The sequence below is a fragment of the Trichechus manatus genome, unplaced genomic scaffold, assembly GCF_000243295.1.
Source record: "Trichechus manatus latirostris isolate Lorelei unplaced genomic scaffold, TriManLat1.0 scaffold00031, whole genome shotgun sequence".
Lineage (NCBI taxonomy): Eukaryota > Metazoa > Chordata > Mammalia > Sirenia > Trichechidae > Trichechus > Trichechus manatus.
The window spans coordinates 21,067,183-21,082,904 of NW_004443967.1; the positions used below are offsets into that span (position 1 = coordinate 21,067,183).

Consider the following 15,722-nt stretch of genomic DNA (forward strand, 5'->3'; position numbering starts at 1 on the left):
TGCCAGGCCGCGGCCCACCTGTGAGTGCCCTGTGGTGCTCCTGTACCTCGTGAGGGCCTGGTTTGCCAGGCCCTGGACTGCTTCTGTGAGAGGCCCACGTGGGCCGTGCTCACAAGGAGAGCAGCTGCCACTGGCTTCCGTGTGTCCACCTCCATAGACTCGGGTTGTAGTGAGGGTGCTTCTGCCTTCATCAGGTTCCAGCGAAGCGCCTTGGTGACCTCTGCCTGTGTGCACTGGGCCCTGGGCTGAGGCTGCCCGGCCACAGCCGACCTGTGAGTGCCCAGCTCCCGGAGTGAGCCCTGTGCAGTGAACAGTCGTGAGATGAGAGGCTGGGCTTTTAGTCCCCGGAGGCCTAGGTTCTTCCAGGCCTTCGAGGTGAGGAAAGCCTTCCTTTTTTTAAAAAGACATAAGAAATTGGCACAACTTCACAGAAGCCTCTGGTCTGTATGTCATGGCGTCTGTAGCCTGCGCCTGGAGACAGTCCTGCGGCACCACAGGCACAGCCGTCCTGCCCGAGAAAGAGCAGACTGCGGAGTGCCGGCGCCATGGGCTCCATGTCTCCTGGTGCAGTCAGCGTGCCGGGGCGTGTCGGCTCCTCGCTGAAGATGAGCCCGCGGTACAGACAGCGCAGGAGCCTGCGGCCGGCGTTCAAGCATGTGCCTCATTACTGTCGCTTTTTTTCTAGATTAAAGCATGTTTTTAAAAATTCGGTACTCTGAGTAGAATTCCCGCAGCAAAGAATAAGTCTTCTCCCTCTGGCCTGTGTCTTCCACACACCACCCTTGAATAAACCATTTCAGGTTGCAGAGTAGCTTTATTTGTCAGCCAAGTACTTAATTTGAATGAGTGCTTGTTTTGGTCTGCTTTAAAAACAGCTTCAGATGCGGAGCCAGACAAATGCAGGTTCCTGCATTAAGAAAAGCTAAGGCAGCTTCAAGGAGAGGACGCGCGTGTCTCCTGTGCTAAAGTTCCCCAGGCAGAAGGCATGTCACGGTGTCAGGGGCCCAGGGGCCCAGGGGCACCTCCCTCTGTGACGGGTGCAGGCATAGCCCTGGCTAGCTGCTGTCGAGAAGGCAGGAGCGAGGGAGAGGCCTCTGCCCAGGAGGCAGCTAGAACCCTCCTCAGCAGCACTTGGGTTTTGTGACAGCAGGTCATGACTACTGAAATGGAAGAGAGAACTCCTTTTTCCTGACCACCCTGACGTGGGGCCATCTAGGAGTTGAGTCAGGACCACAGCTTTTCCAGGTGGAGATGGCAGTTCCTCCCTCAGACTCGCCAGCTGTTAACCCACCGAGCCCGGCCCCTTTCCGGGGCTGCAGAGCACCAGAGTCATGTGGTGCCACTGCCATTTTAACTGCTGGCTGGGCCTGGACGCTCCTAGGACATGCGACGTGGGCGTACTGACTGTGTGTGGTTAGAGCTTGGGGTCTTGACCAGAGGACTCCTCAGAACACCCCCGGGAGCCTGTTAGGCCCCCCTGTGGAGACCCGGATGCAGAGTCGGTGAGCTTAGGGTGTCTGTTTCTGCTGCCCACCTTTTGTTGATCACCACAGCCCTAGAACCTCTTGTCTGAAACTCCCAACTGTGGAAATAGAAGACCGTCAGCAAACTGTTCGCATTCACCGGTGGTTGCTCTTTGGTATGGGTAGTTCACCAGTGTCCTGGGGTCTCTGAAGTCCAGGTCGTCCTTAGATTTTAAACAAGTCGTTCCACGACTGTTAAAACAGAAGCTGAAAAGGTCTCATTTTGTTTTTCAGTTTTTGAAGAGCCTGAAGATCCCAGCAGTCGGTCCTTCTTCTCAGAAATCATCTCCTCCATCTCGGATGTGAACTTCAGTCACAGCGGCCGGTACATGATGACCAGAGACTACCTGTCCGTGAAGGTGTGGGACCTCAACATGGAGAGCAGGCCTGTGGAGACGTACCAGGTGAGGCTGCGCCCGGGAGCCATGGGGCGTCTTGCATTTAGTCTTTTCTGACCTCGCGTGTGATTTTCTTCAGGTGCACGAGTACCTTCGAAGCAAGCTTTGCTCCCTGTATGAGAACGACTGCATCTTTGACAAGTTTGAGTGCTCCTGGAACGGTTCTGACAGGTGAGGTTCGCGCAGTCAACAGCAGTCGCCCAGAGTTTGCCGGCTTCCTACAGGGACCCGCAGAGACCCCTTGTCACATCAGAGTAGAAGGCCAGAGGGGCAGGGCGAGAGGGAGGCTGTCCGGGGTCCGGAGACACAGGGGCCGATACCGACAGACAGGCGTTTCCAAGCCTCGTGTCTGTGTGTGTGTTTGACGACAGCGTCGAGGCTCCTGAGAAGCATCTCTCCTTGCCCGTACGCCCGTCTCCATTTAGACTTACCGCGCGCACACTCTTGAGAGGCGGTAGAACTGCTAGTGCTGCTGACAGTCAGGCTGCGGAAGGGAGGTTATCTTGCACCGTCGACAGCTGGAACTTGCAGCGATGCAGCGTGCTCCCTTGTCCTGAGTTCACGTGGACAGAGGACGCCTCCTGCTGGCAGATGCCTAGAGTGCCTCTGTGATACACGCATCTTCAGGGCAGAGCTGAGCTCCCCGCTCAGCGAGGGTGCTCACAGACCACTCAGGTTCCAGCTTCAGGTGGGCAGCGCTGTGGGCAGCTGGAGGAACAAAGGCGCTCCCAGGCCTGGGTCAGGCCACAGCACAGCAAGACGCTGGCCTGTGCTTCCCGAGCCCCACGAGGTGGCACGGAGCGGCCCAGGTCGGTGCTCTGCAGGCTGTGGGGCTCACGGGTGGCTGACTCACATGGACCTTGGTCACAGTGAGAGTGGACCTGTCTGCGCTCTGTCCACAGCCCAGATAAGGAGCACCCAGGCCTGGGTTCCTGCCACACCAGCCAGAACACGCAGGGTGCCCCCAGCCCCAGGGCTTCCCTGATGAGCTCACTTATACATTACTGAGCACACATAGAAAAAGCCACCTCGAGCAAACCAGCAGGGTCAGCAAACAGCAGAGCCCGCGCCCTGAGGGCTTGGGATGTCATGAGGGCCTGAGTTAGGGAATATAAAGGAAGAATGCTGACTGTTCACAGATTAAAGGAAGGAAGCAGAAACCCGAGCAGGGAACCACAGACCATTGAACATGACCTCAGGGAACGGAACTCACAGAAACGACAGTGTGACGGTTGAGAGTCGCTGTGTGGGCTTAGCAGCGGGGCCACTGCATCTAGAGAGGCCCGGAATTAGTGAGCTGGAAGAACGCAGCCCCGAGAGCCCGCGATGGGAAAGAGGAGCGTGGAGGATAGGACCAGGGATCGTGTGCCTCCCAGTGGAGAGAAATAATCCAGAAGTGGAGAATTGTGGGGCAGTAATGGTAAAAGAACAAACAAATCTATCTGGGAAGAGCTACAGCCAGAACGCTGCTCAGAGGTGAGGATGGCGAGACTACATCTTACGTCCTTTGGACGTGTAATCAGGAGGGACCAGTCCCTGGAGAAGGACATCAGGCTTGGTAAAGTAGAGGGTCGGTGAAAAAGAGGAAGACCCTCAGGGAGATGGATTGACACAGTGGCTGCAGCCATGGGCTCGAGCGTAACAATGATTGTGGGGATGGCACACGACTGGGCAGTGTTTTGTTCTGTTGTACGTGGGGTCGCTATGAGTGGGAACCGACTCAGCAGCACCTCACAACAGCAATATTTAAAGTATAGGGACAGTGTAGAATGCTCGCCTTCCGTCCAGTCCTGGTCAGGGTACCTCATGCACCCAACCCGTTGCCATCAAGTCAGTTCCAACTCATAGCGACCCTAAAAGACAGAGTAGAACTGCCCCACAGGGTTTCCGAGGAACAGCTGGTGGATGCAATCTACCCACCTTTTGATTAGCAGCTGGGGTCTTAACCACTGCGCCACCAGGGCTCCACCTCACACATACCCATCACCTGTCTCATTGGATGCTTGTTGCTGTGAATGCTGAACAGGTTTCAGTGGAGCTTCCAGACTCAAACCAGGAAGAAAAGTTTGGAGATCTGCTTGTGAAAATCAGGCAGTGAAAACCGCCTGGATCCCAGCGGCCTGATCCCATTGTGTGTGGGGTCGCCATGAGTTGGGGGCTGACTTGGCAGCGGCTGCCCACAGTGACATTTACAGTGGGAATGCCCACACCTGACAGAAGGTTAGGGCACGGGGGCGGGAAGCACCGAGACCCACCGTGCACGCGATAACACTGCAGGCGCCCCGGGCAGCGGGAAGGTCTTGAAGCAGCCTGAGGAGAAAGACAAGTGGCCTCCGGAGAATGTGCTTGGAGACCAGCATAGGCTGGGCAGCAACGGGGCAGCCAGACGTGGCGTAATGGTGTCTTCATTGTGCTAAGAGGAAATGGCTGTCGGCCTCAGATTTGAGGATGGGGCCACAATAAAGGCATTTTCAGACCGAAAGGAGACTGTGCCACGAGCAGGGAACGCTTGACAGGAACCGCTAAGGGATGGATTTCCAGCAGAAGGAGAGACACTGGAGAGAGGGCCTGAGACGGAGGACTAACAGCCGCGAACATGTCAGAACCGAGGACACGGTGGCTGCAAACCCATGTTGTCTCGTCCGGGGCGGGTGGGGGCACAGAAGTTAGCCCTCCCTTGCACCACACGTTACCCTGACCTCTGGTGGTTTAAAGACCAGAAGAAACTGTGGGAGAGCATCTTTATGAACTCGGGAGAGAGAAGGGTTTTGTCAACAAGGCATAAAAATCCCCAGCGGTCAATTGGTCCCAACCACTTGGAGTAAAGGAGAGCGAAGAACACCAAAGACACAAGCAAAGTATTAGCCCAAGAGACAGAAAAGGCCACACAGACTAGAGACTTCATCAGCCTGAGACCAGAAGAACTAGATGGTGCCCGGCTACCATCAATGACTGCCCTGACAGGGAACACAACAGAGGGTCCCTGATGGAGCAGTAGAAGGATGGGGTACAGAACTCAAATTCTAGTAAGAAGACCAGACTTAATGGTCTGGCTAAGACTGGAGGAACCCTGGAAAGGATGGCCCCTGGATTCTCTATCAGCCCAGAACTAAAACAGTTTCCAAGGCCAACTTTTCAGACAGGGATTGGACTGGACTGTGGGACATAAAGTGATACTTGTGAAGAATGTGCCTCTTAGTCAAGTAGATACAAGAGACCAAAGGGGCGTCTTCTGTCCAGAGGTGAGATGGGAAGGCAGAGAGGGTTAGGAACTAGTTGAATGGTCATGGGGAGTCAGGGGCGCAAAGGAGGAATGTGTTGTCACAGAATGGGGTGAGCGGTTAAGGTCTGATAACAATGTGTGTATAAAAATTTTGTATGGGAGACTAACTTGAGATGTAAACTTCATTTAATTACAACAATAAAAAAAACTTATTTGACAATAAAAAAAGAAAATGTTCTACATTCTACTTTAGTGAGTAGTATCTGGGATCTTAAAAGCTTGTGAGTGGCCATCTAAGATACTCCACTGGTCCCATCCCATCTGGAGCAAGGGAGAGTGAGGAACACCAGCGACACAGGGAAAGATTAATCCAGTGGACTCAGGGCCCACAGCTCCCACGGCCTCCACCACACTGAGTCCAGCACAACTAGATGCCCGGCTACCACCGACTGCTCTGACGGATCACAATAGAGGGTCCCACACAGAATGGAAGAAAAACAAAGAACAAAACTCAAATTGACAAAAAAACCAGACGTACTGGCCTGACAGAGACTGGATAAACTGAGACTAGCCCCCAGACGTCCTGCTAACTCAGAACTGAAGCCGTTCCTAAAGTCACCTTCCAGCCGAAGAGTAGGCAGACCCGTAGAACAAACACTAACACATACGGGGAACGTGCTTTTTAGTTCAAGTCTACGAGACCAGATGGGCAACATCTGCCCAAAAGCAAAGACGAAAAGGCAGGAAGGGACAGGAAGACTGGACGAACGGACACAGAGAACCCAGGGTGTAAAGGGAAAGGGGAATAGTGCTGACACATTTCGGGGACTGCAGCCAACGACACAGAACAATTTGGGTATAAATTTTTGAAAGAGAAACTAATTCGTGCTGCAAACTTTCACCTAAAACATAATAAAATTCTTTAAAAAAAAGGAAAATTCCCAGCGGCAAACAGAGGCGTGAAGGAGTTCAGCTGCGTTGAAGAATGCTGACTTCTTTATATCAAGATAAGACAGTGGACATCAAACCCACAAAAACAACATAACAAAGGGATAAGTTCCCAACATCTGTAAAGAATCACACAGCAGTAAGAAAACGGCGAAAAACCACTAAGAGAGCAAACACCGTGAACAGGAGTGAATAGAAACGGAAACATAAACAGGTTTCAGCAGTGCTCATCTTATTAGCAATCAGCACATTAAAGCCCCGGGGATGCCACCCCGTACCTGTCAGTGTGTGACAGTGTCGGGGGTGGGGCGTGGAGGTGTGGCCACGGCCTTCGCCTGGCCTCCTCTTCCCGTACCTGTCAGCGTGTGACAGTGTCGGGGGGTGGGGCGTGGAGATGCGGCCCCGGCCTTCGCCTGGCCTCCTCTTCCGGACACTGGCAGCAGCCGGTCAGGTGACAGACAGATGTCACGTAGTTTTCTTTGCTCTTTCCAGAAGTGCACTGATGTTATTAAACGTATGACCGCCCTGCCTTTCCCCTTCCTGGGCTGTGATGCTTTACTGACGTGGTTTTATGTGTGTGAATTCAAGACAAGATTATCGGTGCGTTTCTCTTATTTGTTTTCATCCATTATTGCTGAAAATACTTTTTGCTGTACAGTGACAGAAGCCAAACCCGCTGCCCTCGAGTCAGCTCTGACTCATAGCAACCCTGTAGGACAGAGGAGAGCTGCCCCACAGGGTTCCCAAGGAGGGTTGGTGGATTCAAACTGCCAGCCTTTTAGTTCGCAGCCGAGCTCTTGACCACGGTGCCAGCCGTCGGGGGGTGGTGAAAAACGACCCGCTCTGGGTGTGGGATGCGCTGGGCCCAGCACCGTGGGCTTGGAATACGGTGGCTTGAACTCCTTGTCACTCTTTTCTCTTGTTTTGAACAGTGCGATTATGACTGGATCCTACAACAACTTGTTTAGGATGTTTGATAGGAACACACGGAGGGATATCACCTTGGAAGCGTCCCGGGAGAACAGCAAGCCTCGAGCCATCCTAAAGCCTCGGAAGGTATGCACAGGTGGCAAAAGAAAGAAAGATGAGATTAGCGTTGACAGTCTAGACTTCAATAAGAAGATTCTTCACACCGCCTGGCACCCCGTGGAGAACATTATTGCTGTCGCCGCCACCAATAACTTGTACATATTCCAGGACAAAATCAACTAGCCAGGCTCCTTGGAGGACCACGGCTCATCCTCCTAGTTCGCCGCCGCTTTCTGTGAGAGAAAAGGCGCCACTTCCTCTCCGTTCAGGACAGTGAGGCCCCTGCTGCTCCCTCTGGGCGAGGAGAGCGGGGCCCAGGGCTGCGCCCGTGGTTCTGTCTTCAGTGAGGTGACGTAGGGTCGCTGCTCAAGGGAAACCCACTCGAGGCAGAACTGAGGGACAGAGCCCAGTAAAGGCCATCATTCAAAATAAACGTATTTATTTAAGTCTGCGCCTGCTGTTCCCATTTATAGACCCGAGAGCTAACGTTCAAGAGAAAAGTCATCATCTGTAGTACTTCTCTCTTTCTCTCCCCCTTCTTCTGTCTCTCTGCTATCATATTTGGGCCTCCGAGCACACGTGGTGTGGCGTCTGTCCACACGCCGCGTCTGTCGGCCTCTGAGCTCACACGGGTTCACACCAACTTCAGGTTCAGGGCCCGGCAGGCAGCAGCCACTGTCACACACCTGCTGACCCGCTGTATCCGCCGTCACACACCTGGGTGGCCACTTAATAAAAACCACAAACTACATAGAGTGTCTTTAAATCTGAGCACAATCAGATTTATCATATCATCTTTTTGTTTACTTTCATTGCATATAATGAAATTATGCAGAGTTATTCTCTGGAACAATTTGGAAAACTTAGTGCTTAATTGGCAAAATGGTGGAATATGTGCAGTATTTTCAATTCTAAATGTCTCGACCCCAAAGCTGCCGTCACTTCATCTCTGCAGAAGTAGTACCTCTGATAGACCAGGTAAGGGGAAGCCTTCCCAGCAGCCACCTCAAGAGGAGAAAGGGAGCAAAACCACTGCTCGAAAATCAACGCCAGTCTGCAGGAGGCTCGCATTCCCCGCGATTGAATACTTACGCTTGCTTTTTAAACCTTTTTAAAACACTGGAGGGAAACGAGACTTTTAGGTACTGCTAAAATTACATGCATGTAGAATTTCATACGGCGTATCGACCGGCAGAGTTCAACAGTTACCATGATGTGGTGCCACCAGCACCTTGGTGGTGGATTTTAAAAGTAAAGTCTTTGATAGCAAAAATCAAGATTTCTGAAGATTAAAAAATACAGCAGTGTCACCGTGCTGAGCGATGGGAGCCCCGTTACGCTGGTGGCCCCCAGGGAGGGATGGGGCTCACACGGCTGGGACGGAGATGGCTTCCCTTTCGGGACAAAACCCTTAGCACTGCCCTGACTGATGTTGCTGGAACGCCCCTTTAGTCCACATGAAGCTAGGAAATTGAGAATCTACAAGGATGTTTATTTTAATTTAAAAATCATTCTTTACCGCGTACCGGCTGTGACCCAATTTACGAGTTCTGAGGTGTGGAACGGAGTTGTTGAAGCATCAGTTAGCCCTGGTCCTTAACAAAGTAACAAAAACTAGTTCTAGTAAAATGGGGTTGTATATATTTGTCCAACTATTTTGACCAAAAAGTTTAATAAATTTTAAATGTTTGACTGGATTTGGACAGCTTTTTCTGCCTTTCGTTTAAGACATTTTTCAGCAAATGAAAACCAGCATCTCAGCTCAGAAGACAGTGCAGAGCTGAGCTGCGGGGTCCTTCTGTGGCTCCGGGTCCCCTCCTTAAAGGGTCTGGGACCTCGACTGGCCCAGAGACCCTGCTGGGGATGGCCTCCGGGACGCCGGCCACCAGGCAGCACCGCACTGCTTCTGTGGGTGCATCTCAGAGCCCGTGTTCCTCAGGGGACCGTCAAAGCTGTTACACGTGTTGGCAAAACTGCAGGACTCTCTCCCAAGGAATATGCTTTTAAAGGCGTTCAGACACTTTCCATCTTCTTCCTTTTCTGAGTCCGTGTAAGCCCCTGCCCCCCATGAGAGGTAGGAGCCTGTGGTTCTCATCTCATCCCTTCCCATTCTGCCTGTGAGCTTATTTATGAAATACTTGTCACTTCTCTTGTTCTAAAACTTTCTGCTCCTCTCCCGTTGAAAGCTGGAGAAGCTGCGTTTGTCCGCTCCTGCAAGTTAATTCTGTGATTTGTTTCCTTGCACAGCGTCCTGTGCCCTGTGTTACAGGAAGCTTTCCTGCTCTCCGGGCTCATGGCCTGATGAGATGAGTAAGCTGGGACTCACCCGTGGATGTCAGAGTGCTTTTTTTAGCAGAGAGATTGAGCTTGCCATAAAGCAGTTAAGCTATGCCGAACGTCTAATTTGAAGGTATTCACAGGTATCGGTATGCCGCGGTCCTGTCTTCTTCCAGCAAAACTGAAGAGAGTGGTGTTCAAAGCCTGAAAGGTTTGCCAGGCCTCTGGCAGCGTCGGCCCCTAGTTGGTGCCAGGTGGCTGGTTCCCGGTGGGCTGTGGCAGCCCCTGGCCTGGACCACAGGGCCCCCTGGCTTGTGGCCTTCCATGTAGGAGGGGTTGTCAGCCAGTGCGCATGAGGGGCTGAGAAGGACCTCCTAGTTGGCACTTGTGGCTTTTTCTTTAAATATGTTGTATCTCCACGGCCTGCGCCTCGGCCTCACCAAGGGAGTGGTGGGGGTGAGGTCAGAGCGGGAGAGCCCCGACTGGGGGACCTTGGCGGGTGCCCCCTTGCCAACTGTCGGTGCTGGAGCAGCAGGCATCTGCTCCGTGCAGGACAATGTCCAAGGTGGCTGCCAGGGTGGAGTGGAGCATGAAGTGCGGACAGAAGAGCCCCGCGTATTGTGGACGGAGTTGGCCACAGGCAGGGCCGCGCAGGAGCTGGTGGGTAAACGCCCTGACGGCAGCTCTTCTGGGTGGAGCGAGGAGGCCTCTGTCCCTGTGGCCCGCTGGGGTGTCAGCTCAGGCCTGCCTGGCTGAGCTGGTCTGCCCTTTCCTGGGTGCTGCCCTGGCATCAAAGGTGCGCGCTGTGCCCGCGGCGGGGCCGCCTGAGCAGGGCCGACCGCGCACCTGGCGCAGAGGTGCCGTGTTCGCTCACCCTTGGTGTCCGCACAGCCATCCCAGAATTGCTCAGCCACACCCTTATTACTTTAACCTCACGGAGTTCCTTCTCAGTGCTGTTTCCCGAAGCTTTTCTCCACCCCTTCAAGGTGGTTAGATTATCCATTGTAATAGAGTTGGGTTCCCTTGTTACTGTTTGTATTCCATTTTGGGTTCCCCCCTGTGGGGTTTAGAATTAACCTTACCCAAAGAATTTGGTCTTCGCCCTCAGCTCCTGAGGGATAATCTCTAAAAAACCTTAAGTGTCTTGGACGGCAGACCACACCCACCTCACCGGTTATGCCAGTGAGGCGATGAGGTAACTCACATGGTGTCTTATCGGATAAGGACGGCAGACCACACCCGCCTCACCGGTTATGCCAGTGAGGCGATGAGGTGACTCGGGTGGAGGCTTGTCAGTCCAGACAGACCCACCCATGATAGCTCTTAATCACCATGTAATGTCAACCAACCTCAGGGAGAGGGGCTACAGTTTGCATTACATAATGAGACCACCCCACCCCCGCCCCCGTCAAAGCTCTGGACACAGAAGCTCCGTGGGCTTCTTGGTTGGTGAAAGATCCATGCACGTTTTCTGGGACATGGAAGCTCCCTGTTGGGAATGCTCCGAGACCTCGCCCTATGCATCTCGTTTGTATCCGTGCGTCCTACAAAGAAATGGTAATAGTCTAGTGCTTTCTGTGAATGCTGACTTGTTCTAGCAAGTTATCGAACCTGAGGGAGCAGTGGGAGCCAGCATGTCAGAAGTGAGGGAGCCCAGCAGGACCCCGAGCTGGCAGCTGGTGTCTGCCTACTTGGCATCTGAAGGACAGTGTCCTTTCGTGAGATCTGACCTAGCTCTGGGTAACTACGGTCAGAGAAAGAAGTGCCACACAGGTGGCTGGGCTCAGAACTGAACAGAGAAGTGGAAAAGTAGATATTTGATGATTATTTATCCTCATACCCCAAAATGGTGGATTTTAATTATTAAACATTTTGGCTGTATGTAAAACATTACTAAGGGTCAGAGCTATGCAAAAAGGAATACCCAGAGAAAGGGCATCCTCTCGTTCCTTCTTCCCCTTCCCATTTTCCACCTGTTACACACACACACACCCTAGCCCTGCCTGGGAACCAGTCTCATTCATTTCTGGCTTATTCACCCCATGTTTCTTTTTTGCACTAGTGAGCAGATACGTGTGGGGGGGGGTGTGTGTGGGGTGTGTGGTGTGTGTGGGGTGTGTGTGGTGTGTGTGTGTGTGGTGTGTGTGTGTGTGTGTGTGTGTGTGTGTCTTCTGTAGCTCCTCCTTTCTTACATGAAGGGTAGCACACTACAGAACTTCCTTTTTTTAACTCTGGCAGGCCTTTATTTTGTTCACCCATCTGCAGTTTGGGCAGGGCTCAGCAGGTCAGCTCATCTCTGCTCTGCATGGCATCAGCTCGGCCGCTGCCTGGGGCTGGACGTTCCCCTTCAAAGATGGGTCACCGCACGGTGAGCAGGTTTGCTGGGACCAGTTCCCTCCAGTGGCCTCTGCACTGGGCGGCGTGTCTTCCTCACAGCATGGCAGCTGGGTCCAGGAGCCAGCGCCCAAGACAGCAGAAGCTGCCGGTCTCGTGAGGCCTGGGCCCGGAGACTGGCACAGCGCTTCTCCCTCCTCATTCCATCATTCAGTCGTCACAGAATCCACCTTCAAGGGGGGGACAGGCTACCTCCGCATGGGAGGACTGTCGAAGGATTTGGGGGCCGTGTTTCAAGACAGCCACAAGTTTCTTGTCTCAACCATCTGTCATCAAATCTGTTGTTCCTGTTGGGGACACGTGGCTACTCTTCTGCACTTTGCTTTTTTCACTTAACAGTATGTGCTGGAAGTCATTCAATATCAGTTCATTGAGATCATCCTCATTCTTTTTTTTTTTTAATCAGCTGCATAGTACTCCGTGGTGTGGATGTTCACCGTCTACTGAATCAGTCTCCTACGTGTAGGCATTTTGGTTGCAGATATTTTACATTTTATGAATAATAAGTATTATAAATAATATAATTTGATCCATATGTGTTTTCAGATTTTTAGAGGTTAATCTTCAGGATGAAGTGGGTTGTGGGTGTACCACAGCTAGTGCGGATGTGGTTTCTTTGGCTGTCACCAAATTCCCCTCAGACAGCTGTCCCGTGTGCCTTCCCACCAGCAGTGAGTGTCCTTCCCCACAGCCGTGACAGCGTACTGCCCTTCTTCTCCCTGATCTGATAGGTGAGAAATAGTATGTCTGTGCTATTTTAACTGGCAGTTCTCCAGTGAGTGAACATTTTTTCAAACGCTTAGAGACAGTGTTTATCTCTTTTGTGAATTGCTTGTTTTATAGTTTTTCCCCATTTTTCTATCAGAGTTGTAGTCCTTTGTCTCTCAGTTTTTAAGTGGTTAAGAGCTCGGCTGCTAACCAAAAGGTCGGCAGTTCAAATCCACCGGCCGCTCGTTGGAAACTCCATGGGGCAGTTCTGCTCTGTCCTGCAGGGTTTGCTGTGAGTGGGAGTCCGCTCGGTGTTTGGTTTCGGTTTTACACGTTTGGCGTAATAGCCTTTGTCTGTGACAGATGTTGCAGATATTTCCTTTCGGGTTCTCAGTTGTCTTTTAACTTTTTTACCATGCACACGTTTTCCATTTTTAAGTAGTCAAATTTATCACTCTCTTCTTTTATTGCCGCTGATTTTTGAGTTGTGATTAGAAAGCTTTCCCCCACCCTGAGGTCAAAGAGGGATTCACCTGTGCTTTCTTCTAGTTTTTGCACAGTCATGTTTTACGTTTAGATCCTTAATCCATTTGAAGTTGATCCTGTGTATGTGTGAGATATGGATCTAACTGTACCCTTTTACAGATGGCTTCTATTACCACTTATTAAAAAATCCAGTTTTACCCGTGACTTGAGATGCCACCATTATTATATAGTCAATTTCCACATTATTTCGATCCATTTCTGGGCTTTCTCTCCCACTTACCTATTTGTCTAGTCACACACTAGTGCAACAGTTTTAACTTGGAGGTTTTATGGTATATTTTGATGTCTGACAGGATTAATCCTCCCTTATAATTTTTATTTTACATTTATGTGTTTCCATATAAACTTTAATATCAACTATCTAACTCTAAAAAACTTCTTGTTGTTGTTTTTATTGGGATTGAATTAAATTTATCAATTTATTGAATTAAATTAGGGAGAACTACCGTCTTTATAGTGTTGAGCCGACCTATCCAAGAACGAGATGCCTTTCCATTTGTTCAAATCTACTTTTGTGTTTTCCAGGAGAGTTTTAATTTTTTTCTTTACAGGTTTCACACATTTCATGTTAAATTAATTCCCAAGAAGTTAATCTTTTCTGTTAGTATTGTAAATGGGTTTTCTCTAAATAATATGTTCTAACTGGCTATTTTGTCTGTGTGTGTGAAGTCTGTTGAGTTTGTACATTAATATCTTGCTACCTTACTGAAGTCTTTCATTGTTTGAATTGGTTTTATCACTGATTCTCTAGGGTTTTTCAAAAATACTATCATATCAGCTAAAAATACCATAACTCGTTGCTATCAAGTCAGTTCGGACTCACAGCGACCCAGTATGAATAGTGTTATTTCTTCTTCACCAATTGTTAGGCCCTAAATTGATTTCTCTTATCTAACTGACTTGGCTACTACCTCTTGTATAATGTTAAATAGTAGCAGAAGTAGTGGGCCCTTTGTCTTGTTCTGATCTTAATGGATATGCTTCTGATGTTGTGTGTGTGTGGAGAATAGGTGTTGAATTTTGTCAAAGGCCTTTTCAGCATCTGTGGCAATCAATGGTCATGTTTTTCCCTAGTCTGTCAATATAGTGTATACTATAAACAGATTTCCTAATATTTAAGCAATCTTACATTCCTGGAAGAAAGCCCACTTGATCATTGTATATTATTTTATTGTGGAGTTGGTTCTTTTTTCAAATATTTTATAAAAGTGGTAATTTTTCATCAATATTCATGAATGTTATTAGTTTTTTTTTTTTGGTACAGTCTTTATTAGTTTAAGTCTCAGTTGTTATACTTGCTTCTGTAAACAAGTTAGGAAGGTTTCACTTTCAATGCTCAGGAACAATTTATAGTGCATCGACACTGTCTGGGACTAGAAGTTTGGTAAAAGCTAAGTCATTTTTTGTGGGGTAGCTCCTTATTAGCCTCTGTTTCTTTTGTGGAAATTGATGTTTCAGTTTTCTATCTTTCATGGGGTCAGTTCTGGCATTCTCTTTCTCTAGGAAACTATCCATTTCACCTAGTATTCAAAAGTTATTTGTAAAGAAGTCCACTAAGTAACGTTTTTGATACCCTTTTTTCGATGGTTATTTCCCCCTTGGCATTTCCTAATGTGTATATTTGGTCTTTTCTGGATTAAGTTAATAATGATGTTTATTATTTTCAAAAAATAACAGGTTTATTAACTATGTCTTTTTACTCTCTGCTTCTTCAGTTTCCACTATTCCCGTCCTTGAGCTTCTTTTTGATTTACTTTGTTCCTTTTCTAGCTTTTTGAGCGGGATAGTTCATTTATTTTTACTGTCTTCGGTTTTACTGAACAGAGCATTTTATCTGAATTTTCTCTCAATACTGTTGTAAATATAGCCTGTAGATTCTGATACCTACTGTCTTTATCATTACCTTTTATAAATTCTCTAGTTGTTTCCCACTTTTTAGTTACATTATTTCCACTTTGTTGTAACACAGAACATTTGTACATTATCCTTCCACCTCCTTTCCCACCTTTCGGTCCTGGATCTACATGTGTAAATACTCAAATGTTCACCCTCAGGCCTCTTGCTGACGCTTTCCCAACTGTTCCCTGGATGAAGCTCAGCCTTTGCAGATTCCTCCAGAAGGGCCCATGGTTGCAGAATTCCCTCACTTGTTTTCTGCTGAAAACGTTTCTATCGTGTTTGATACCTGAATGGCAGCTTGGCTGCTTATAAAATCCTCGGTTCACTTTTTCAGTGCCGGCCCGTTGTTGCCTCGCTTACGCTGTTTTTAAAATGTTCAACGGCAGTCTCATCCTTTGCCGTTTAGACATTTAATCTGAGAGCCAAGGAGCGTGAGTCCCAGTGGTGACGTCTTTGCTCCGCCAAGTGTGGCTGGCACACCAGCACCAGCAGCCTCACCTGGGAGCCTGTCAGAAACGTGGCGCCTGGGACTGCACACCTGGTCTACTGAGCAGAACCAGCATCTCACGTGACCCCAAAGGGCCTGTGTGTACATCACAGGCTGGGAAGCAGCTGGTCTACAACTATGCAAGTGAGGTGAGACGTATAGGGCCTTGGAGCACTTTTCCTGGGCCTGGCTGGCCCTCAGATGCTGACTTCCTGGGGGGGTTTTCCTTTCCGACCCAAGAATGGAGCATGTCTCACAGTACCGCTCCTGCTGACCCAGCTTCCTGTCAC

At 49.8% G+C, this 15,722-nt stretch overlaps 1 protein-coding gene across 2 annotated transcripts in view; it reads left to right on the forward strand.

Moving 5' to 3' along the window:
• The window catches only part of PPP2R2D (protein phosphatase 2 regulatory subunit Bdelta), a 39,121-nt gene extending 30,309 nt beyond the window's left edge, over positions 1 to 8,812 (forward strand). For both annotated transcript variants that reach the window (XM_023730063.1, XM_023730062.1), the window contains 3 exons: positions 1,758 to 1,927; positions 2,001 to 2,092; positions 7,025 to 8,812. In XM_023730063.1, coding sequence (XP_023585831.1) covers positions 1,758 to 1,927; positions 2,001 to 2,092; positions 7,025 to 7,304 — 542 coding nt within the window. In that variant the 3' untranslated portion in view covers positions 7,305 to 8,812. The remainder of the gene's footprint in view (positions 1 to 1,757; positions 1,928 to 2,000; positions 2,093 to 7,024) is intronic.
• The last annotated feature ends 6,910 nt before the right edge of the window (positions 8,813 to 15,722 follow it).